The 22,859-nt window shown below is 37.2% G+C and overlaps 2 protein-coding genes across 5 annotated transcripts in view; one reads left to right on the forward strand and one right to left on the reverse strand.

Annotated features, from left to right (window-relative positions):
• Window positions 1-2,020: 2,020 nt before the first annotated feature.
• Window positions 2,021-12,544, reverse strand: tsnaxip1 (translin-associated factor X interacting protein 1). Of its 4 annotated transcripts, none has more exons than XM_051951456.1 (10): window positions 12,362-12,544; window positions 10,640-10,742; window positions 10,349-10,489; window positions 10,138-10,231; window positions 6,619-6,815; window positions 6,294-6,435; window positions 4,867-5,030; window positions 4,679-4,786; window positions 2,929-3,038; window positions 2,021-2,708 (listed from the first exon to the last, which is right to left on the reverse strand). In XM_051951456.1, exons 1-10 carry the CDS (start codon window positions 12,415-12,417, stop codon window positions 2,624-2,626), a joined length of 1,200 nt encoding a protein of 399 aa, XP_051807416.1. In that variant the 5' UTR covers window positions 12,418-12,544; the 3' UTR covers window positions 2,021-2,623. The 4 variants fall into 4 exon arrangements, with proteins under 4 accessions (XP_051807416.1, XP_051807418.1, XP_051807417.1 ...); XM_051951458.1 differs by lacking the exon at window positions 12,362-12,544 and adding an exon at window positions 11,575-12,096; XM_051951457.1 differs by lacking the exon at window positions 12,362-12,544 and having other exon boundaries at window positions 6,622-6,815; window positions 10,640-12,122.
• Window positions 12,545-14,574: 2,030 nt separating this feature from the next.
• Window positions 14,575-22,859, forward strand: part of ranbp10 (RAN binding protein 10) — a 65,338-nt gene continuing 57,053 nt past the window's right edge. The window contains exon 1 of the mRNA XM_022204540.2: window positions 14,575-14,959. Coding sequence (XP_022060232.1) covers window positions 14,761-14,959 — 199 coding nt within the window. The 5' untranslated portion in view covers window positions 14,575-14,760. The remainder of the gene's footprint in view (window positions 14,960-22,859) is intronic.

The following is a 22,859-nucleotide window of genomic DNA, read 5'->3' on the forward strand; positions in this document are numbered from 1 at the left end:
TTAATCATGCTTTTGATGAAGTTGATAGATTTTATTTATTTATTACTCTTGATAGAACAGTTTCCATTTTATTTAATTTCTTTATTTATTCACTTATTTACGTATTTTTGTCTATTCAATGTACCTGTCTATTTTAATAATAGATATTTAATTCAATTTATTTCAACAGCAGCAACAACGACAACAATAATAAAAAAATGTTATTATTATTATTTCAATAATCATGGTAATAATTATCATTATTATTGCTGTTTTTATTTTGTTATGAATTTTATTTTATCGTATTTTATTCATCATAATAATAATGACAACAATAATAATAACAATGACAATAATGTTAGTAATATAAATAAAATGTCATTGATTGATTGAAAATAGTAATAATATCATAAACATAAGTCATTTTATTTTTCAAATGTTCCTATGAAATAAATAAATATACATATGAAATGCAACCTATATACATAAATGTGGCTAAAAATTATAGATGTGATCGCTAAATGAAAAGATTTTTATTTCACTTTTCAGAGGATTGCATTTATCCAGTCACTCCTACAACATGTCCCTTATAGCTAGATTATTTCATGCATTAAATGTTAGATATTTACAGCTTTCAATAGCTGGAAATCAGTCAAATCTGCCTTTATTTTCACCATTTATTTTGATTTTTTCTATTTTTTGTGTGTGTTATTTGTTTTTACAGTTTTTGAACGATACAGTATTCCATTATTTTATATATTTTCTGGCAACTTTGCTGCCAGATATTTATTCATTCATTTGCCATTATTTACATTTTTTTAAAACTGTTCTTAAACATTACAGAATTCTTCCATTATTTAACATATATTTTCAGGCTGCCACATTTTTATTTTATTTTTTTTACATTGCAGTTTACATGCATTTACAGGCATTGTGGATTTTTTTTTTCTTTTAGGAGTTCAGCTGCACATGTTTAGGAAACTTGCTTCAACAGGAAAACACTGCAGGACATCCTCCTACATTAACGTGAACAGTTGTTTTTCAGGTGACTGAGGCGGTCCAGAGGAGCTCGTGTTGGGAGGCCACTTTATCATGACCGGCACATTCATTTATCTCTTTCTGCAGACTTTAAACTACAAGAGGCCGAGGCTGGCCGGTCTCATCACCGTCCTGCTGCAGATAGACTCAATAACAGTGAAGCAGGAAGAAAACAAACACGCCTCTAAATGGCAATAATCCTGTGAATTACATCAGCTGGCCAATAAAAACATCTGGATCCAAATTCTGTCTTTGTAGAAGTCAGTCAAAAGGTGAAGAGAAAACGCTGCATTAAAAGTGAAGCTAGAAAGTGACACAAATATGAATTAAAAAAAGTGAGTGAATTACTACCAGATTTAGATTTATATACAACTTGCATTTATTCGTAAACATTTGGCAGATTGAATTTAACTCAATCAAGAAAGAATTGAAATCTCGACACATTTTCTGGGTTAATTAAAAGCAGCATCATTTTATGAAGATGATTGCATGTTATCACCAAAACAATTTCATTTATTTAGTAGATGAAACTGTTAAGGTTTATTACTGTCAATATGGATAAAATTGGTGACACTTCACAGAAAAATTGCTATAATTTTTAAGATTAGGTTATAATAACAATTTTTAAGGTTATAATAATAATTTTACATAGATTTTATTGTTAAATGAGAGATATCTTGAATAATTACAAAAGTTTTCACAAACACTGTTGAATGATAATGTTTTCATTATAATATAATATCTATAAGTATTGCTCATCTATTGAAAATACAGTTTTATCCTAAATATCTATTATTTTTGATTACTTATTATATGTAATTTTATTGTTTTTACATTCAACTATCCTTCATTAAACACAAAAATACCAAAAAAAAGCAATTTCATGTAAAATTAAGGCTAGAAAATATATTTTAATTACAGAAGGTTACCGCATTTTTATGAGATGGTTCATTTCTGTTATTTAACAGGATTATTTTGGCTCCTCAGCTGCTGGAATGTTGGCTTTTTTTTTTTTACTTTTTTTTTTTAATTAACAAATTGGGATTGTAAATATCTCAATGTGTGAAAACATTTTGCATGAATACATTAAAATGTGTGAATGTGTAAAAGTGCTTTGCTGACACGATATCAAATGATGTTTTTCAATCATTCTGCACTGAACTTTTTCCTCTCACAAACAGATAGGGTTAGGGTTAGACTGACTGCAAACTAATTCGATTTTTAGCTGCAAACATTTGTGCAGATTTCCTTTTTTGCTCTTGCACATTCTTTGTGTAAATATTTTCTTCTTAAAATGTCATGCACAGCTACAGATCTCACAGATTCAAAATCTGAATTTCAAATATCTCAATTCATGACACTGAAATGTTTTCTTTTAACACATTTACAGATTTAAATGCAGTTTTCACACATTCAGACGTGGCGATATGCAGCTACAACACTTACAACCCTAACTTGTTCCTTTACAGGGCAAACCACAGCCTCTAATGTTTAATTCAACATGTTCACCGGCTGCCAGATATGAATCACGCTGTTTGAGCTACATCAAGATTTGAGGCCTTTGCTGCTCTGAGCCACACGGTGGAGTCTCTGAGAGTAAATGGCGTCACTGCTGCTGCTGCTGTCTGCTTCCAGTCGAGGCCACATGTTCATCCGTTCCCTCATCTGACCTGGCTGTCCCCAGGCCGTCCCTATATGCATACACAAAAGACGCTCATTTAACACAGAAACACAGCAGCAGGCATCTTTATGCTAAAGGTTTGTCTGAACTGAGGCTCTCAGAGTGAAAACTGTCGAACATTGTGCAGATTTCAAAGCCCTCTGAGGTGAATTTCAACTTCAGGCTGTATAAATAAAACTTTCTTGACCAGACTACAGCAGAGTGCTTCTGTGTGAATCTATTTATATCACCTCGACTCGCCGACAGTTTGTGTGCCACTTTCAGGGGCATTGGAGGTGATCGGCTCGACTGGTTGGCTGGACTCAATCTGGCTTTGTCCTTGAAACACACTCGCATCCGTCTGTAAAACAACAAGAAAGAAACAGTTTGAGATTTTAGGAACACCGCTAGCCACCACAAAACATGTGAAATTCCACAAAATAGGTGAAATTACCACGAAGACCTGAAAAGACAACAATAAGATGCAAAGTCACAACAACAACATGCAAAACTACCACAAAAAGACACAAAACCACCAAAATAAATGCAAATTCACTTTGAAATCTGCAAAGACAGACAAAAAATCTTGACTAAACGCATCTTAAAAATGTGTAAAATCACCACAAAAACATGTAAAACCACCCCAAGAAGATGCACATCTACCACAAAAAGAGGCAAAATAAGCACAAAAGATATAAAACCACCATGAAAAGTAGCAAGACCACCACAAAAGCACCTAGAAATACTATAAAGATACACAAAATCACCACAAACATCTGCTTGAGGTTGTTTTTTGTATGTTTATGCATTTTTAAAATAACCACAGACATAAAACCACCACAGACAGATGCAAAGCAGCAACAACAAAAAAATAAACCCAAAATAAACACTAAAAGATGCAAAATAACATGCAAAATAACCACAAAAAGAGTAAAACTGCTATAAAAATATACTAAATTAAACCAAAAAGTAATTTAGCCACCACAAAAACAACCACAAAATAGATTAAACAATCACAAACAGATGCAAAGCCACTACAAAAAGACAGAAAATCACCATAAAGACATTTAACCACAACAAAAACACATAAAATCATGATAAAAACATGCAAAACTACCACAAAAATACAATCACCACAAAAGATGCCAAACAACAACAAAAAAACTCAAAAAGAGGCTAAATAACCACAAAAAGACAAAATCAACACAAGAAGATGCAAAGCTCACACACAGACACAAACAAACCACAAAACAGGCAAAAATAACCACAAAAACATATAAAACCCCCACAAAAACACATAAACCAGCTACAAAAAGAGGCAAAATGACCACAAAAAGATGCACAATCACCCCAAAAAGACATTTAATCACCACAAAAGATGCAAAACAACCAAAAAGAGACAAAATAATTGCAAAAAATATGTAAAACTACCATAAAAAGACATAAAACTGCCATGAAAAGAAGCAACATAACCTAAAATAGACACAGAACTACCACAAAAAGATGTGAAATAACTACAAAAAGAGGTAAAAAATAACCAAAAAACACATAAAATCACTACAGAAAGATGCAAAATAACCACCAGAAGAAGCAAATACCCATAAAAAGATGTAAAACTCCTGTAAAAAAAGAGGCAAAATAACTACAAAAAGACGTAAAACCGATGTCAAAATATCAAAATTCATGGATGGAGGATTGTAACTGCATGATTTTGGGGTTGATTTGCATATTTTCATGGTGGGCTTGGTGATGATTTCATTGAAACTTTGCATCTTTTTTGGTGGTTTTATGTCTTTTTGTGGTAGTTTTGCATGTCTTTGTTGTGACTTAGCATCCTATTGTTGTCTTTTTATGCAATATCATGTCATACGTGTGTTGATAGTTTTGTCCAGTCCATGATGAAGTGTTTGCGACACTATTTGCCTTTGAGGGTTTTTATTTATCAGCTTAACAGACACTGATTGCCTCTAATCAAACTTGATCTAATATAAAGTAAAACACCTGCACAGCGGTGGAGACGTGAGTCCTTGTGTTGCTTCTGTTGTGGAGCTCCAGCAGGATGTCAAACTCAGTCTTCAGCTGGTCAAAGTCTCTCTGCAACGTCTTCATCTGCAAAAATAACAAACAAAAGACAAAATGAAGAAGTTCTGTAGATCTCTACATTCACAGCATCTGTTTCTGTGAGTTACCTGCAGCAGAGAATCTTTGTGTTCTTCTTCCAGTTTGTCCCAGTTCCGTCTCGGTACAACATCCCAGTAGTCGGCCTTCATCCTGCTGAGCTCCTCCTGAGTCTTAGTCAGATCTTCCCGACACATTTTGAGAGCGAGTTTCAGCTCCACACGGTCCTTCTGTTCTTTAAATGTCACAGCACAACATGCTCATTTTTTAAAGTCACCTCAAAAAGACATTTAGCCACCACAGAAAGATGCAAAACAACCACAAAAAGAGAGACAAAAAAATCACAAAAATATGTAAAGCCACCATAAAAAGACACAAAACCGCCATAAAAAGAAGCAAAAATAACCAAAAACAGACATAAAACCACCACAAAAAGATGCAAAACCATCACAGAAACACATGAAATCACCACAGGAAGTTGCAAAACAACCACCAAAAGAAGCCAATAATAATATAAAGATGTAAAACTGCCAAAAAAGATGCAAAACAACAAAAAGAGACCCCCCCCAAAAAAACCCACATAAAACCAACACAGAAAGATGCAAAACCCACACAAAAAGACATAAAACCACCACAGAAAGAGGCAAAATGACCACAAAAAGAGGCAAAAAAAGCCCCACAAAAGATGTAAAACCACCATAAAAAGATGTAAAATCCTCCCATAACAACATTTTTGGAGTGATCAAAAATTACTAAAAGACCAAATTATAATTTGGCTGAGATTCATTCTTTGTCTTTCTTTTTACACACATTTTTTTGAAAATGAGACCTTTTATTGTTTATCACTTATTCTGAACAACCATTTATCATATGTTTCCTGAAAATAGTTGAAAATGACTGAAAATTTTCCCAAATTACTCAGAAAATTGTCCAAAATGACATGAAATTGCTAAAAAATATTCAAAAAAATTGTAGAATTCACTTGAAAAATGTGCAAAATTACTTGAAATTTGATCCTCTTTTGACTTCAGGTTGTGACAAAGTAATCAAAAACTGTTAAAAACGTCCAAAGTGATTCAAATTTGTCCAAATGACTTGACATTTGTCAACATTTTTGGATGTAAAACTGATCTAGTGTCAGTTTTTACCAGAAGTCAAATGCGTTTTTCCACCTAAAATGCCATGTGTCTGCTGTACTGATGAAGCTTTGAGGCTCAGAAATATCATTTTTTCTATAAACTGCTAAATAAAACTTCCTACAGCCCAGGGTAACGTCTTCAGATTGCTTTTTTAAATATTTTTTTTTCTGACCAACTGTTTTAAACTCAGATCACAAGGTGGAAAACAAGAATTATTCACATCTGAAACTGATCAGAGGAATTGTTGTTGCTGTCTCGTGCTTCTGTTCTTTCAAACATGCTACAATAAAAAAAAGGTGATTTGATTAAATTACAGTGAATCAAGTGACTGAATAATGTTTTAAAAGTGGCATCTCTACCTGAATCTTCATCTGCAGGATTCTCTTTCTTCTCAGAAACTCTCGTCAGGTCATTGAGCTGCCAGATCAGTAACTTCCTTGCATCTCGTTCCTCCCGGTACTGCAGATACTGGTGGGACAGTTCGGCCTGCAGGTGGTCTACCTTCAGAGACACAGGAAATAAAGGGGCGTTTGACACAAAATAAGAATAATTTACAATTAATGGTTTGGATGAGGTACATGATTGGAATTACATAAGACTTTTGGTTCCCTTAAAAGTCACATAAATTAATAAATGCATGAATAAAAAGCAGTGGGAACATTAATTTCCAAGCACATCATGTACCACCGTCTGCGTGGCCTTTTCTTTCTCCCTCATGGCCTCGATGTCCTTCTGCAGTTGCTGCTTCTCGCTTTTCAAAGCTCTGATCTCGGCCTGCTCTTCTCCCCATCGAGCCTGAATCTTCCGGTCACATTCCTCCGTCAGCAGCCTCAGATGGGATCGGAGAGGCTCCAGGTCACGGATCTGATCCTGTTGAAGCACTAAAAAGACGTAAAACACATGAGAAAGAATCTGGTGTGAAACAGCAGAGCTTAAATGATTATTAAGTAGACTGAAACAAAAGTAATTCAGACAATTTCTGATTGTCACTTTGCATGATGCTAAATATTACAGATATTTAAGGCTTTACTGATATCAAATAGTGTCAGGGTGGCCGAGCAGTCTAAGGCGCCAGACTTAAGGATCAAACTCCTTCCGCTGAATAGGGACTTCTGGTCTCCAGACGGAGGCGTGGGTTCGAATCCTACTTCTGAGGGCTGCACACTGGAGTAGTGGTTAGCACTTTCGCCTTGCAGCAAGAAGATCCCCGGTTCAAATCCTGGCCTGGGATCTTTCTGCATGGAGTTTGCGTGTTCTCCCTGTGCATGCGCAACACGGTCTCACGGGGATTTGTGAAACTGTCACGTCAGTTTCGGTTTCGTGTGCACCAACACGATGTCGTCATGTTTTTCGTGCCGCTCACCACGAGCGAAACCCGCTGTGGTAATCACATCTGAAAGTGGTTTATACCGGCGGATTCATGACGATCTAAGCTGTCCATCGGCGTTTGCGTTTGCGGCTGCCGCTGCGGCCGCCGGACATTCTTTAAATTCCTATGCAAATTCGGTGGATTCATGACAATCTAAGCTGTCCATCGGCGTTTGCGGCCGCCGCCGCGTCCGCCATTGCGGCCGCCGGACATCCGGCCGCTCTTGTGGCCGGATCACATCTGAAAGTGGTTTATACCGGCGGATTCATGACGATTTAAGCTGTCCATCGGCGTTTGCGGCCGCCAGACATCCGGCCGCGGCCGCAAACGCCGATGGACAGCTTAAATCGTCATGAATCCGCCGAATTTGCATAGGAATTTAAAGAATGTCCGGCGGCCGAAGCGGCAAACGCCGATGGACAGCTTAGATCGTCATGAATCCGCCGGTATAAACCACTTTCAGATGTGATTACCACAGCGGGTTTCGCTCGTGGTGAGCGGCACGAAAAACATGACGACATCGTGTTGGTGCGCATGAAACCGAAACTGACGTGACAGTTTCACGAATCCCCGTGAGACCGGGCTGGCATGCGTGGGTTTTCTCCAGGCACTCCGGCTTCCTCCCACAGTCCAAAAATATGCTGAGGTTACGTAATTGATTATTCTAAATTGCCCGTAGGTGTGAATGTGAGTGTGATTGTTTGTCTGTATATGTAGCCCTGTGACAGACTGGTGACCTGTCCAGGGTGTCCCCTGCCTTCACCCGAGTCAGCTGGGATAGACTCCAGCACCCCCTGTGACCCTAGTGAGGATAAAGCAGTGTATAGAGAATGGATGATATCAAATATTCAGACTAATAATGGATATTCACAAAAGGGTGCTTGAATAAACACGAAAAGTACTCATCATTTGTATCATTTCCGATGGATCAAGTCTTAATTAAAAAGTGACCTTGCTGTGCACAGGCGTGTGTAAAGCATATGTACGTTATGTACGGATACTGAATCGCGTGACCTAAATACGGTATGTAGCGGGTGGCGGGAATTGATGGAACTCAGAAACGCCCCCACAATTTAATCAATTGTTCCTTGCATCATATCCGACAGATAAAACCTGATACTATAAGTCCTCAGCGGTGGATTTGTAGTAGGATCACAGTCATGTGATCATCAGCAGGCAGCTGACGTAGCGTTCACTTGTTGTCATGGTTACAGTGACACCGTGCTGCTACCTGGCAATGATACAGAAATCTTTAACAAATCCACTGATCCAGACTATAAGCTGCATCACTGCCACAATCTAATCACTTGGTCCTTGTGTCATTTCTGACCATCAATGAAAATTTTGTCCAAATCCGTTTTTGAGTAATGTTGCTAACAAACAGACAGACAGACAGACAGACAGGCAGGCAGACAGACAGACAGACAGACAGACAGACAGACAGACAGACAGACAGACAGACAGACAGACAGACAGATGCCAATCATCACATAACTCCACTGCCTTCCTTGGCGAAGTAATAAAAAACAGCAACTATTTTCTAAGAAATGTATACTCAGCTAATTTCAGATTATTTTCAAAAACAGTTACACAGACTGTTTAGCTTCCAGTTTTTAGCAGAATTAAACTAACAATTCAAATATATTTATAGCGCCAAAACCATAGCAACCTCAAGATCCAACAGTTCTCTCAGCACTTAGCAACAATCACAAAAAACTCCCTTTAAATAAATAAAGACAAAAATAGATAAATACTCAATTTACGCAGTTTATCAGAACAAGAAACCGTAAACACGAGCAGAATTATAAATTTTTAGCTTCCAACGATCCCTCAACTAATTGTGTGTGACTTAGGGATTTGTCAGAAAAAAACTACCAATTGTAAACTATCCATCCATCCATTCATCCATCATCTATACACCTCTTAATCCTCATTAAAGTCGCAAACAGGAGATCTCCTAGCTGCGAGGCAAAATTGCTAAACACCAATCCACTGTGCAGCCCCCAAATATAAACTGTTACAGCCAAAAATAAACTATTTGTCACAACTAGAATCACTAAAAAACTAAATAATTCTGAGCAGTTAGGGACTCAGTTGCAACCAACATTCACTTGACAGAATTCAGGAACTTCTAGGCAGTGTTCACAGAGAGCAGATAAGAAACAAGTACAAAATGTCTGTAGTATGTAAAGCTTCAAAAAGGACTTTTGAGTTCTCTCTACCTTCTGCTAGTTATGGTTGTTTCCATAGAGGCGCAGTGAAAAATCTCACAGTGAGTAAAAACGTGACAGCAGCAAAAAAACATCCAGAAACTGCTTGGGGTTTTTAATCCCCAAACTTCTGTTACCCAAAATGCTGAATAATTCCTTTAAACCAGATGAGTCATGAAGAAATCTGTGCGCACAAGCTCCTCTGTTGCTCCTCTGTTTAGGGTAAAATTAAAGTGTAACCAAACCTAACTGTCCACATACACTGTGAGGACATTTTTAAAATCTTGTGGTGTGTCCATGATGCTCTGACATTATATTTGGCACTGCTACCTATTTGTTGCCATTTCGCTCCCTTAATTAGCCTCTCAACTCAAATTTACTCTGCGTTAAGTGGCAAAGTCACAAACAAACAAGCTCTTTCCTTGTGGAACTGCCATCTAATTCTACCAAAACATACCATTATGCCATTTCTGATCTGCTTAAAGTCACTTAAATTTCATAAAATATGTTATTTTTGGCAAAGGTTTATTCGTTTTCCTTTCTTTTATTGCATCATTAAGTTGTACTAGTGTGTATCAAAAGAAATGAACACAATCCAGTCAGCTTAATCATAGATTTACCGACCTAACATGTTGTCATATTCCTTTTTGATGGCAGACAACAGGGGTTGGTAGGTTTTGAATGCTTTGATGAAACAGCCGAAGACGTTACGGTAAACCTGCAGCCAAAACAGAATCAAATATGCACTGTAAGAAGTCAATATCTGATGAAAAAATATATTTACAGGATGGGGATTTTGCTCATAAACAATAATATTATAAACAAAACTGTTCACCTGCAGTTTCAATTCCGGAAATTTTGGCTCACTCGGGCTGATATTGTGCAGCTCCTTGTTCAGAAAGGCCTCCAGCTGCGTCAGAAGTTGAGGTTTTCTGTCTGGACCGCCATAAATATAGCTGCTCCCTGTCCAGCACAGCTACAGGATTTATCACATGCACAAGATAATGCAAGAAGGACTTCACTGTGAGACTGCTTTGATATCTTAAATCATCTTTATGGCATTTAAAATACTTGATATATTAGTAACGTAGCGTAAACTTGCCAGAGGTCAGGTTTCTTTGCTTACCTTTCTCGTTGCAGAGGTCTGAACAGAAATAGAACTTTGTCCTTCATGTCCTTCCTCTGATGTCTGGACTGTGTCATTTTGCAGATTATGGTCATATGTAAGTCTAAAATAAAAAATAAGCCAAGCCACTTTTTTATAGAGCACTTTTAAAAGATTAACCATTGAGCTGAAGTATTTTCTTTTTAGCTCAGAAAATTATCTGATGAACTAATTAAGGCTAAGAGCTGACAATATTATTAATATGCAAGTTTACCTGATTAACTTCAATTTTAAGACTAACTTACAGCATATACTCTAATAGAATACCTAAAGAAATTAACAATGAGTATAAATTAAAATGATAAAGCATTAAAGTTACAAAACTCGGATGTGATAAACACTGTCATTATTTTTTTATTATATACAGTATTATTTATTATGTGAATTTACCTGAGCAGATTAAACATTACAGTTAAAACATGATATTATATAAAACACACTTTCATATAAAGCATGGTAAAATATAAACTTATCTGACTAAATCAAATTTTAAGGCTTTCCATAATATTAATTCTTCAAGTTTCTACTTGAAATAATTTCAGAAATTCAGATAATTTCATTATTAAATAGTTGAGATTAAAAATTTATATTACTATATATTCTAACAAAAAAAACCTGACTGATTAAAAAAACTTTAAGACCCTACAAAATATAAAAGGAAATAATGTCAAAACAACAAAGCTCGTTGGTGTTAAACATTGTAGGTTTTCCAAACAGGGTCGTTAATTGTGAATTTGCCTAAGTCATTTAAATATTACAGTAGAAAACATTCAATATTATATAAAATACACTTTCATATAAAGTGTGATAAAATACAAATGTATCTGACTGAATTAAATATAATGGCTAGGACCCTGGGCTGCACCGTGGAGTAGTGGTTAGCACTTTCGCCTTACAGGAAGAAGATCCCCGGTTTGATTCCTGGCCTGGGCCTGGGATCTTTCTGCATGGAGTTTGCATGTTCTCCCTGTGCATGCGTGGGTTTTCTCCGGGTACTCCGGCTTCCTCCCACAGTCCAAAAATATGCTGAGGTTAATTAATTATTCTAAATTTCCCGTAGGTGTGAATGCGAGAGTGATTGTTTGTCTGTAAATGTAGCCCTGTGACAGACTGGCAACCTGTCCAGGGTGTCCCCTGCCTTCACCCAAGTCAGCTGGGATAGACTCCAGCACTCCCCGCGACCCTAGTGAGGATAAAGCGTTGTATAGAGAATGGATGGATGGATGGATGGCTAGGACCCTATCATAATATTAAGAATTATGCAAATGTATATGACTAATTTAAATATTTCACTAAAGACTCTCCAAAATTATGAATAATGCAAACAAATCTGACTACCTTAATAGTTAAGAATTCACATTATTATATATTCCAACAAAAAACTGACTAAAAAATAATTAAAAACCTACAGAATGTACAAGGAAAATATCAAAATAACAAAGCTACTTTGCATTATACATTGTAGTTTTTTAATATATATATATAGTGTCATTAATTATGTGAATTTGACTGAGTAATGTCAATACATACAATATTACATAAAATACACTAATATATAAAATGTGGTAAAATACAAACTTGGCTGAATTAAATATTATTGCAAAGACCTCACAATGTACACAAGGTATTTCTGTATATGACTGACGCTATTTTCGGTGTATGTACATGTTTTTTCTTACTTGCCTTTGTTTTTGTGATAGAGTTAAAGGTGGAAACTTTACATCTTTGTGTGGCGACATCTCCAGCGGATATACTAAGTCAAAAATATTTACATAATAAGCTCAAATTCTCTAATAATCCTCTGAGTTTTCTCCGTTTAGCTAAAGTTTAGCTTCACAGGGCACAGCGTTGTAGCAACGTCTCCATGGCAACCAGGACAGACTGCGCAGAAGGACCCCCACATAGTTGTCCGTGGCGCGCCTGACTATATTTACTAGCGCTGGTATCACATACATGGTAACATAATCTGCATATAACACACGAACACTGCAGTAAAAACTAAATAATATAATTTTGCTACTATTATTGTTACTTCATGAATTTCACAAAGATTTTCTTTTGGTTCTGGAAATATTATTGCTACTATTGATATCAATTAATTTCCATCAAACTGGCAAATAGATTTTCTTATGTTAAAGATTAAATTATGCGATGTTTTTAAGTGTAATGGCTGAAAACTACATTTCCTAACTACTTGTACTCATAATGTTGTAGGATCTTGACCTGAATTTTACATTAGTAAGGTAATTTGTTTGATTATGTAACATTAGAGGTTCTTAACTCAATGTACATTTAAATTATTCATATTAATAAATATCATATGTAGTGTTATAGAGCCTTAATATATACCACAATACAATAACATTTTATTTAGTAGTTTACATAATATTGAAAATTGCAAAGTTTAAACTCTAATATTTAGCCAAGTAGATTATTTTATGTCCATTTATTTTATTTATTTATTTATTTTACAGTACATGGCATTGTACACTCTTGATCTTACCATTTAGGTAGTCAGGGTAAGTTATAATATTATTAATATTGTATAATGTTTAAATTATTCAGGTGCATTTTATACAATTGCAAATATTCTAGATTTGTAACTGTATTATGTTATAATATATAATTGTAAATTACACTGAAGAGTCTTTCTTTATATTTAGATTTATTTAGTACATTTATGAGGCCTGTCTTATTTCTCAACTGGAAAGCACTCTGGCTTCACACCTGTAGTTTAAAATGTGCTGCATATTGTAAATAACTGTGCTTTGACTTGGTTTCACTAAAAAACAGCCATGCGGCAAACCTAAATAAATAAAAAAAACATTATTATTTCATGACCTTTGTTAAAAGGTTTGGTAGTTTGTTGTCATTTTGCAGTTTGTGCACCTGTTTGGTCTTAATTTGATTGTTGGGGCTTGTGAGTCTCTTTAAAGACTCCCGACGATTTCATTAACTATGCAGATTTACCTGACAAACTTAAATTAACCTGACTAACTTAAATGTCTACCCATCCATTATCTATGCACTGTTTAATCCTCATTAGGGAGGCGGGGGGCTGGAGTCTATCCCAGCTGACTTAGGGTGAAGGCAGGGGACACCCTGGACAGGTCACCAGTCTATCACAGAGCTACACATAGACACGAACAAGCATATTCACATTCAAACCTACGGATAGTTTCGAATTACCAAATAACCTCAGCATGTTTTTGGACTGGTGGGGGAAGCCGGAGTACCCGGAGAAAATGCATGCATGCACAGGGAGAATATGCCAACTCCATGCAGAAAAATCCCAGGCCGGGACGCGAATCGAGTATTTTGCAGCTGCAAGGCAACAGTGCTAACCACTGATTTACATGTGCAATATGTAAACTACTGCAGTCTCAAAGCACTTTATAAACTTGTATTTGTGAAAGTTTCCTCCTGTTCATAGATCGTCTGTAATATGTGCAATATGGCTGAAGCTATTTTTTCTGTCTTTAAATTGTATTTACAGTTAACCTAACTTTTATGAGTCCTGTAAGTTTCAGTTCCCAAATAAATTCCTTGTGTGTGTGTGCTCACTTGGCAATAAAGCTTTTTCAGATTATTTATGAAAATTTTGCTAATATTACACATTGCAAATAATTTACTTGAAATAAAAAAATGCAAATTTTTACGTAAAGTAAAAAAATGAAGATAGATTATATAACATATATTTATTGTACAGTGTATGTTTCTGAATAATGTCAACTAGTTTATGTGACTATAAAACTACATTACCCAGTAGCTTCTCTCACTAGGAAGCCCTGAGCCAGTATAACGGTAGAGGAGCCGTGTAGTCATTTAGAGACGCATTGCATTACGGCTAGTGTGCTGTCAAACGACATTACCCAAAGTGCACCGCGGCAGCCTTACAGTACACTCCGCTGCTTATCCGGGGATGTCACACCGCTGCTATTTTCTCCCCTCAGTCCCTCTCACTCTCAGCCTACAAGCTCCAGCGGACTGACGCGGGGCTCTGGAGAGACACAGACGAACAATAAGACACACAAACAAAAAACAAAAAAACAAGAGGCCCAAAAACAAAAAAAGAAAGGAAAATGGCAGAGCTCGGAGCGGGAAGCCTGCCGTTAGGGGATCCTGCCTTTAACTACCAGGAGCAGGAGCTGAGCGAGCGGCTGAAGCGGCTCTACCCGGCTGTAAACGAGGAAGAGACCCCTTTACCCCGATCCTGGAGCCCCAAGGATAAATACAGCTACATTGGGCTGTCACAGAACAACCTGCGGGTCCATTACAAAGGTTAGACAGCCGGCTCATCCCTCATGTAGCTCTACTGTGTTGTTGCGGAGGGGGTCTCTGTCTCATACACACTTACATACACACAGTACTGCGATTACTGCGAGTGTGTGTTGCTGTGTGTGTGTGTGCGTGTGCAGTAGTCCTGGTAAATCTAGTCTGAGCTGCCTCTCCTGTCCTATAACCTTGCTTTGTTTCAGCACAGGAATGCCCACAGAGTGAACTCGCGAACCTCGCTCTTATTACCACCACACTGAAATCCACCCTTTATTTTCCCATTTCAGCCCTTGCTTTGTTTATTTACGGCGTTTTATTTGGTTGTTTGTGTGCTGACGTCCCCCCGTTCACAGTTCGTACTGGAAGGGGGACACAGGCAGCAGCGACGCTAAGCTAACTAATGGTATTTAACCAACGGCAGCTAGCTAGCCAGCTAACAGAATGCTAGCCCAAATACCACCAACAGCTAGCGAAAAGAAAACAGCAGCTAGCAGTGCGGCTAACTAGCTAACGTTAGCTACAAAAAAACAGCAGGCTACAAGATGGACACCGGCCAAACTTGTTGTTAAGCTTTTACAACGCAGTCCCGAGTGTCATGTTATAATTATGTAGTTTTCCCACCACATATAAGGCAGCAATAATAATAATAATAATAATAATAATATATTTAAAAATAATAATAATAATGGCATTGTTGGTGATTTCTCGCGTGATTTCAGACTCAAGTCTTTTCCAGAAATAATTTTTTCCAGCCCTGGAAACAACCGGTCCAACTCCATTCAGATCTGTGTTGAACAACAGCCTCAGGTCCAGCTGCTGTGAGACTAAAAGGAGGCCTCTGCGCATTGCATTAGGCCAAATGTACCGATCTTGTAATAAATCTGGTGTATCGACAGACTCTGGCAGGGTAACAATAACAGCACGGCGCAGACAGTCCCTTATTCGGCCGAATAAAAGCTGTCAGCGGGGCTTTTAGCCATCCGATTTTATCCACCTCCTAAATCAAAACAAGGGGACATCTATGTGGAGACCTGATATTTTCCATCAGGCGACACGTCAGGGCAGCCCACCTCCTCTCCAGCAGCAGCAGCAGCAGCAGCAGCAGCAGGGAGGCCAGTGGTGAATCTGAGGCTGTGAAAAATCTCCATAAATGCATCTGCAGGGTCACTTTGGACTGTTTACATCAGAGCGGAGGATACAGGCCGGCTGCATTTTGAAAGGCTTGTTTGGCAAATATGTAGTGGTGATGGCAACAAGGCCAGTGACACAGCTGAGAAATGTTTTCACAGTGCAATATTTCATTACATATCCATAATTATGATAATTTTTAATGACCTATTTTTAGTAAACACGAGGAGGCAAAAGTTTTAATTTGAATTTAGCCACTTTAACTGACCAATCAAGCACACAGGTAGGAGATTTAATGCAAAATATCAATTAAAAAAGCATAAATTTACAAACAAGAGTGCTTCAAAAAGTTCTCAGCCTCACCTGGAAACAAGGAGCTTAACTTTGATTAAATGTATATTATAAATTCTCATATTGTCTGTACTGTTTACAAAAACTCAAATATTTATGATAATATCTTGCAAGTAAAGAAAAAAGACGAGGCTCCACAGGTGGCAGAAGCAGCCAAATGTGTCTTTGAGCTGTTTTTTTAAGCACCTTAATCACCGGATCTACCATTTCTTACTTTTATCTTATTTTCCAAATGCGTGGTCACCATTTTTGGAGTCATAATGAAGTCATCCATGCTGCTGAGGAGAATCTAGAGGCTCAAGATGAGACCTTGTTGTTCTGTGAAGAGATAGCAAAGCTTGAACGTCAGTGGACTAAATGCACTGAAGTTAAGTAATCTATTTCCTGTGATGTTTTCTGGAGAGGCTGATAACTTTCTGATGCACCCTCACATATAAATAGGGATAATGGTATCATTTTACCTTGATTAAATACAGCACCAGTCAAAAGTTTGGCATCACTTAGAAATGTCCTTATTTTTTAAATATTTTTTTTTCAATGAAGATCGCATTAAATGAATCAGAAATACAGGCTAGACATTGTTAATGTGGTCAATCACTACTCTAGTGGATTTTTAATGGAATATCTCCATAGGGGTAGAGAGGAACATTTCCAGCAACCATCACTCCTGTGTTCTAATGCTACATTGTGTGAGCTAATCATGTTGAAAGGCTAACTGATGATTAGAAAACCTTTGTGCAGTTATGTTAGCACATGAATGAAAGTGAGTTTTCAAGGAAAACATAAAATTGCCTGGGTGACCTCAAACTTTTGAACAGTAGTGTATATACTGTTCTCAAAAACTCAAATGTTTATGGTAGTTTCTTGCAAATAAAGAAAATAGAAGAGGCTGTTGTTGCTCCACGGGTGACAGAAGCAGCCAAATGTGGCTTTGAACTGTTATTTTATGTACTTCAATCACCCGACCTGCAATGTCTGTTTTCCAAACTGCATGGTTGCCATGTTTAGAGTCATAATGAAGTCATAGCTGCTGTTGAGGAGAATCTAGAGGCTCAAGATGTGACAAGTGGTGGACCAGGTGCAATTGAAGTTAAATAATGCAAGAAAATCTTTCTCCTGTAATGTTTTCTGGTGGGGCCATGAACTGTGAGAAGTACTTTGGCATATAAATAGGGATAAAGGAATCATCTTACCTTGATTAAATAAGTGTATCATGTGTCACCTTGGCTCTGGAGCAACCATGACGAAGCGGTTGTACCACGCTGAGGTTAATGATCAGAGTGGATGGTCTGGATTGGGTGTTACCATTGTGGACCCTGCACCAGCCTCCATATGCATGGAGGTGGTGGGGAACACAGAGTAGACTGTGTTTTCTGACCATGAAGCCCGTCTTGAAAGGGCAACTGCCGCAGCCTCCACCAGGGGAAGTCTGGAGAAGAAAGGCCCAGATGGACGCAAAGTGTTACCTCTTGGAAAACCTGTAGTAAAGAGTGAAGCGGTTCCAATATCGAGGGATATGATTGGCTGTTTCTGAAGTCCAGAGGGACCAGGCTTCATGTTTATTGTGCAGTGGTGGCTCTGTGTTTCAGTCTTTAAGCTGCTGATCAGAAGGTCAGAGAACCCCAATGCTGCCATTGTTGGGGCCTTGAGCAACCCAGGGGCCATCTTGTCATGGTTGACCCAGCGCTCTCATCCCAACTGGGACGTACCAAAGGTGAATGTATTTATGACAAATAAAGATGGCTTCTTCTTCTATTGCTAATGGTTCAGCCGACTTTGTGTTTTCGTTTTGGGCTTTAACGGCAGTGAACTTTTCTTGTTCGTACTGATGAAGTGTCTGTCACCAGGATGTATGGTTTTATCTCCCAGGCCTCAGTGGTAGGACTGCATGATATTGGAATTTGATATATATTATGAAATGACTTCAATAATTGTATTTGGAAAGAGTTAATGAGTCCAGAATGATTGTGATGATTTTGCAGAGAAGGCCATCTACATAAAAAATATGAAACACTTGTTAAAAAGTTTAAATATTACTTTTCGATGGGAACTTTCTTGTATGGTGGGAAAGACATCTGAAATAGTGTTTTTGAGTTTGGATTACATACAGGTCTGACTTTGTGGTGCTGATTCATATGGTGAAACAAATCTTGCTAAGTTATATCATGTGGTGGTGACAATTTTAGACACTGCTGACAGAGAACAGGTTGTTGGTTGTCATCTTTTCTGTTCTGTGGCCAAAATATTCCCATACAGTCACTACAACTAGGTCTGCATGATTATGGCTAAAATGATGATCAGAATTATTTAGATCAATATGGAGGCCGCAATTATTTATCACAATTATTCACTTCAATCTATTTTGTTTGCTTTTTCATAATTATACAGGCAGGGTGCTTCTTTTCCTTCAGTGTTATGCTACATTCCAGCTAACATACATATTTTTGCTTCAAAATAAGTCTAAAAATAGTCTTCATCTGAATTCATGGCATTTCTGAGAAACAAAATCTGAATAAAATTGTACCTGAAATGCCTCATTTGCATATTAGTAGATGCTACATTTTACAGATGTTCCCTAAATGCCTCATATGCAGGCTACAGTAGAAGCTAGCTAGCTGTGCACAGAGAAGCCTCTAGTCTCCACTCAGTTACTGCAGCTCAGACAGATATAAGACCAAATAATGCTTTTTAGAAAGAATGAAATAGGGCATTCTAATGTCAGATTTACTCAAGTTGAAGTGATTTTGTCTACATCAGAAGTTTTCGATTCATGTCAATATAGCAGCTGATTGTTTTCACTTAATTGTAGAAAGCTAAGTCATTGATTTTTAGTGTTTCCGCCCTGTTTTTTGCTAATTTTGCTGTGCATATATGGAGCCGGCATGTCAACAAACTCTTGTGTCTATTAAATGAAGTTTAAAAAAACTGTACTATAGGCAAGAAACCTTAAATCAGGGTGATTTATGTACTATCAGTCAGACTTTTCTTGTAGATTAAAAATGCAGCAAAAGCAGCAAAACTGTGTTGGAGTTGATACGTCTTACTCCACATCACATTTCCTGCTATGTGACTGTTGCACACATCACAAGGTCAGTGCTGGTATGATGTATCATGCAGCCCTAAATGGTGGTCCTACAGTTTGTAAAATGTGGGGAATGTTATTTGTTTAAGTCAGCACTCTCGGGCAGATAGCCAGACACAACCCACAGATCTGTTACTGCATAATTGATCAGGTTCCTGCTGATGAACGGTGGTCAGATTGAATTTAAGCCTTCATTCAATTTATCTGTGGCGTAGATGCATGCAGTGAATCGCTTTTTATGAATGCTGATTTTTGTTAATGGCACGGTAGAGCTGTGGCGGAGGTGGTTTCACGTTGCCTTCCATTGTAATCTGTGTTTTTTAAGGTTCATCGTATCGTGCCTAGATTTACTCGTGCCACAGCTGTGGCGTTGGCACACAGCGATTTACTGCTAAAGATAAGTCATGCCATTTCATGTTGAGGTTATGTAGGACATTGAGTCTTTATGTCTGTGAAAAGTGCACAGATTAAGTGACACTGCACAATTGTTCAGGGATGACTCGTATAAATAGGCCTATTCTGGATATTTTCTCTCCTCCTGGTTGTTCCAGCTCCTGCTCTGTTCCCTCACCCTTGTGGTTTGGATGCTATTTTGACCAGTGTGCCAATTTTCTCCTGTTCAAGGCCACACAGTGTCTACCTTGCCCTGATGTGCACCGACACAGATTAATCTACTTGGTGTCGGAAACGAGACAGATACACCCAAACATACCCTGTAACACGAGTTAAACAAACGTAATGACTTAACGCTTATGAATACTGCAAGAAGATGACTTTATTTTTGCAAAAAACTGGATGTCTCTGCTTTATTTGGATGCAAAGATGATTCACGTGTTAATTTATAAATAGCAAGAATGGTGCTAGACAGATAGAGCCACATATATATTGAGACTAACCACGCTATAGTGTTATTTTGAAAGTATTACTATTGTTAAGACAGCTGCACCCACAAGGATGATGAAGCTCTTAGGACTTATAATTAGAAAAACTTGAGATACAAATAGATTTTCTGGGGATTTATGCTATGCTTTATGATAAACATGCTGTAAATAAAAAAAAAAAACACAACATAGTCATAATTCATGTTTATGTTAGAGCTGCATTGATTAATTGATTATTTTAGTTAACTATTAAATAATCTGCAGCTATTATGAGAACCAACTAATGGCAGTAGTCCAGTAAATTATTTTCTGATATCAGTTTCAAAACTTTGAACATTTACTGTTTTTTTTTACGTGTCTATGAATGTAAACTGAGTACTTTTGTGTGTATTTTCACAAAACAAGACATTTTAAGATGCTCTGAGAACCACAGATTGGGATTTTTCTCTTTTTTTTTCTGACATTTTATAGACCAAACGACTGATTGATTAATTGAAAATAATCCTCAGATCCTCATCCTAAGTAAAGATTAATGTTAATGACACGTAACAAAATAAAAAAAAAAATCACTTTCAAATGATGTCTTTGGCACTTTACATGTCTCATTAATGTGTGAGTGTTCGAGTATTTAGTTCAAATAGTTTTGCTGAATGACTAGAAATGAAGTGAAGTGACATTAAATGAATAAAACAACGTTCAGGGTATTTCTTGGTCAGGATTGGCCTTTGGGAGGGGACTGCACATATTAGCCTGCATGATCGGTTCACATTCAGGAAAGGCAACGAGCCTGTGTTACCTTATGTGACAGAAACCTGTGCACATTAATGTAATTTCTGACCAAAAATGTCTGTTATTTTTCACTTTATTGTTTAGCCTCACGGGTACAACGCACAGTTCAAATGAGACCATCTGAGTTAGCTAGTAGCTAATTTACTTGTGTTGTCCCTGGGCTTGTTGCTTCAGTAAATTAAATTTATCTAAATTAACAAATCAAGTTAAATACTGAATTGCTATTTCCTTGTCATTTTGTTATTGGTGATTTATGCGGCATCAGGAATTCCTCTACGCAGGAAAAGCTTTTTTGCCAAGAATTAGGTGAGAAAAAATTAAAAAAAATATTCAGGAACAAAACTGATTTGAAGTTAATACCAGGTTTGTTTTGTTTACATGTAGACAGGAACAGCCAGTCTGCAAATAGAGCTACATATAATGCTTATTTTCAGTGTTGACAAAGTTATCAACGATTGTCTTGATTTATAAATTAGTTTTTTGGTCAACAAAATGTCAGAAAATGTGGATGAGTGTTTCCCAAAGCTCATGATGGCATTTTCAAATGTCTTGTTTTGTCCACAGCTGAAAGATATCCAGTTAATTGTATTAGAGGAATATAGAAACTAAAAAATATTCACATTGAAGAAGCTGGAATTGGAGGATTGGTATCTTTTTTTTCCTTACTAAAATGACTCAAACTGATTAATTCAATATCAGCTCTACAGTTTATCCAACTGTAAATATATCTTTGCATCAGATAAGTTATTACTCACTAACTATTGTTTAATTTTCTTCTAGAACTAATGGTCTTTACAGTATCTGTTGGACTGTTTCTTAGGAAACACACACACAAGGTAACTTTATTAGCATGCTAAAACCATTAACTGTAAACCTCTTCACCAACAATAAACACACACAAACAGTCCAGAGGCAGCATTAGCTAGCGTAGCTCCACCTGCACTGTTGAGCTATGTGATGAAATCAGAGCGGGCAGATAGAAACAACCTGTAGCGGTCAGTGTTACTGCAGATAGCTGGTGGCTGCAGCAGCTACGTCGCTTCCTGCTGCTTTTTTAATAACACTGTCACCTGCTAGCATTCACCGAGAACTTCTCCTTACAGTAGCTCCCCAAACCTCAAGACACTGATGCTGTTTTTCAGAGCTTCTGGGTTTTCTACAAAACAAATGGTGACGATATTCGGTTTATAGTGGTCTTGTTTGTGTAGGAATGCAGCTGTGCAAGTGTGAAAAGTTTTATGTGTGTTTTAGGATCCTTTAACCCGATGGTTTTGTTTTCTGAGTTGCAAATTGTGCTGTTCACCTGAGTTATATCAGAACTTCTGGATAAACTACAAAACAAACACTGAAGTTATTCAGTTTATAGTATTGTTGTTTGCAGAGACATGCAGCTGTGCAAGTGTGAAAAGTTTTATGTGTATTTTGCGATCCTTTAATCCATCAGTTTTCTGTTCTTGGCTTAAAAGTCTGCTTTTCTCAACCCTTAGAGTGCTAACAGACCTACTATTTTCTACCTGCTCAACGCCAAACAGCCTGACTGACAAAGTTAGCAACTAGTTAGTAAATATGGTGGAACATTTAGCATCAAAACAGAGCTAAAAAAGATCCAGTAGAGAGTTAATATATTGGACTGAAAATCATGAGGCATGACCTAAAAAGTTGGAAATTGTTTGAC

The sequence above is a fragment of the Acanthochromis polyacanthus genome, chromosome 8, assembly GCF_021347895.1.
Source record: "Acanthochromis polyacanthus isolate Apoly-LR-REF ecotype Palm Island chromosome 8, KAUST_Apoly_ChrSc, whole genome shotgun sequence".
Lineage (NCBI taxonomy): Eukaryota > Metazoa > Chordata > Actinopteri > Pomacentridae > Acanthochromis > Acanthochromis polyacanthus.

What these genes read in the sequence shown, in the direction of transcription:
- tsnaxip1 (XM_022204544.2), bottom strand. Translation starts at nt 10,801, where the DNA reads ATGGTTAATCTTTTAAAAGTGCTCTATAAAAAAGTGGCTTGGCTTATT. An exon ending in TTCCGGAATTGAAACTGCAG is followed by an intron (nt 10,232 to 10,348) that starts GTGAACAGTTTT and finishes TTTTGGCTGCAG; the next exon opens with GTTTACCGTAACGTCTTCGG. An exon ending in ACAAAGATTCTCTGCTGCAG is followed by an intron (nt 4,787 to 4,866) that starts GTAACTCACAGA and finishes TTATTTTTGCAG; the next exon opens with ATGAAGACGTTGCAGAGAGA.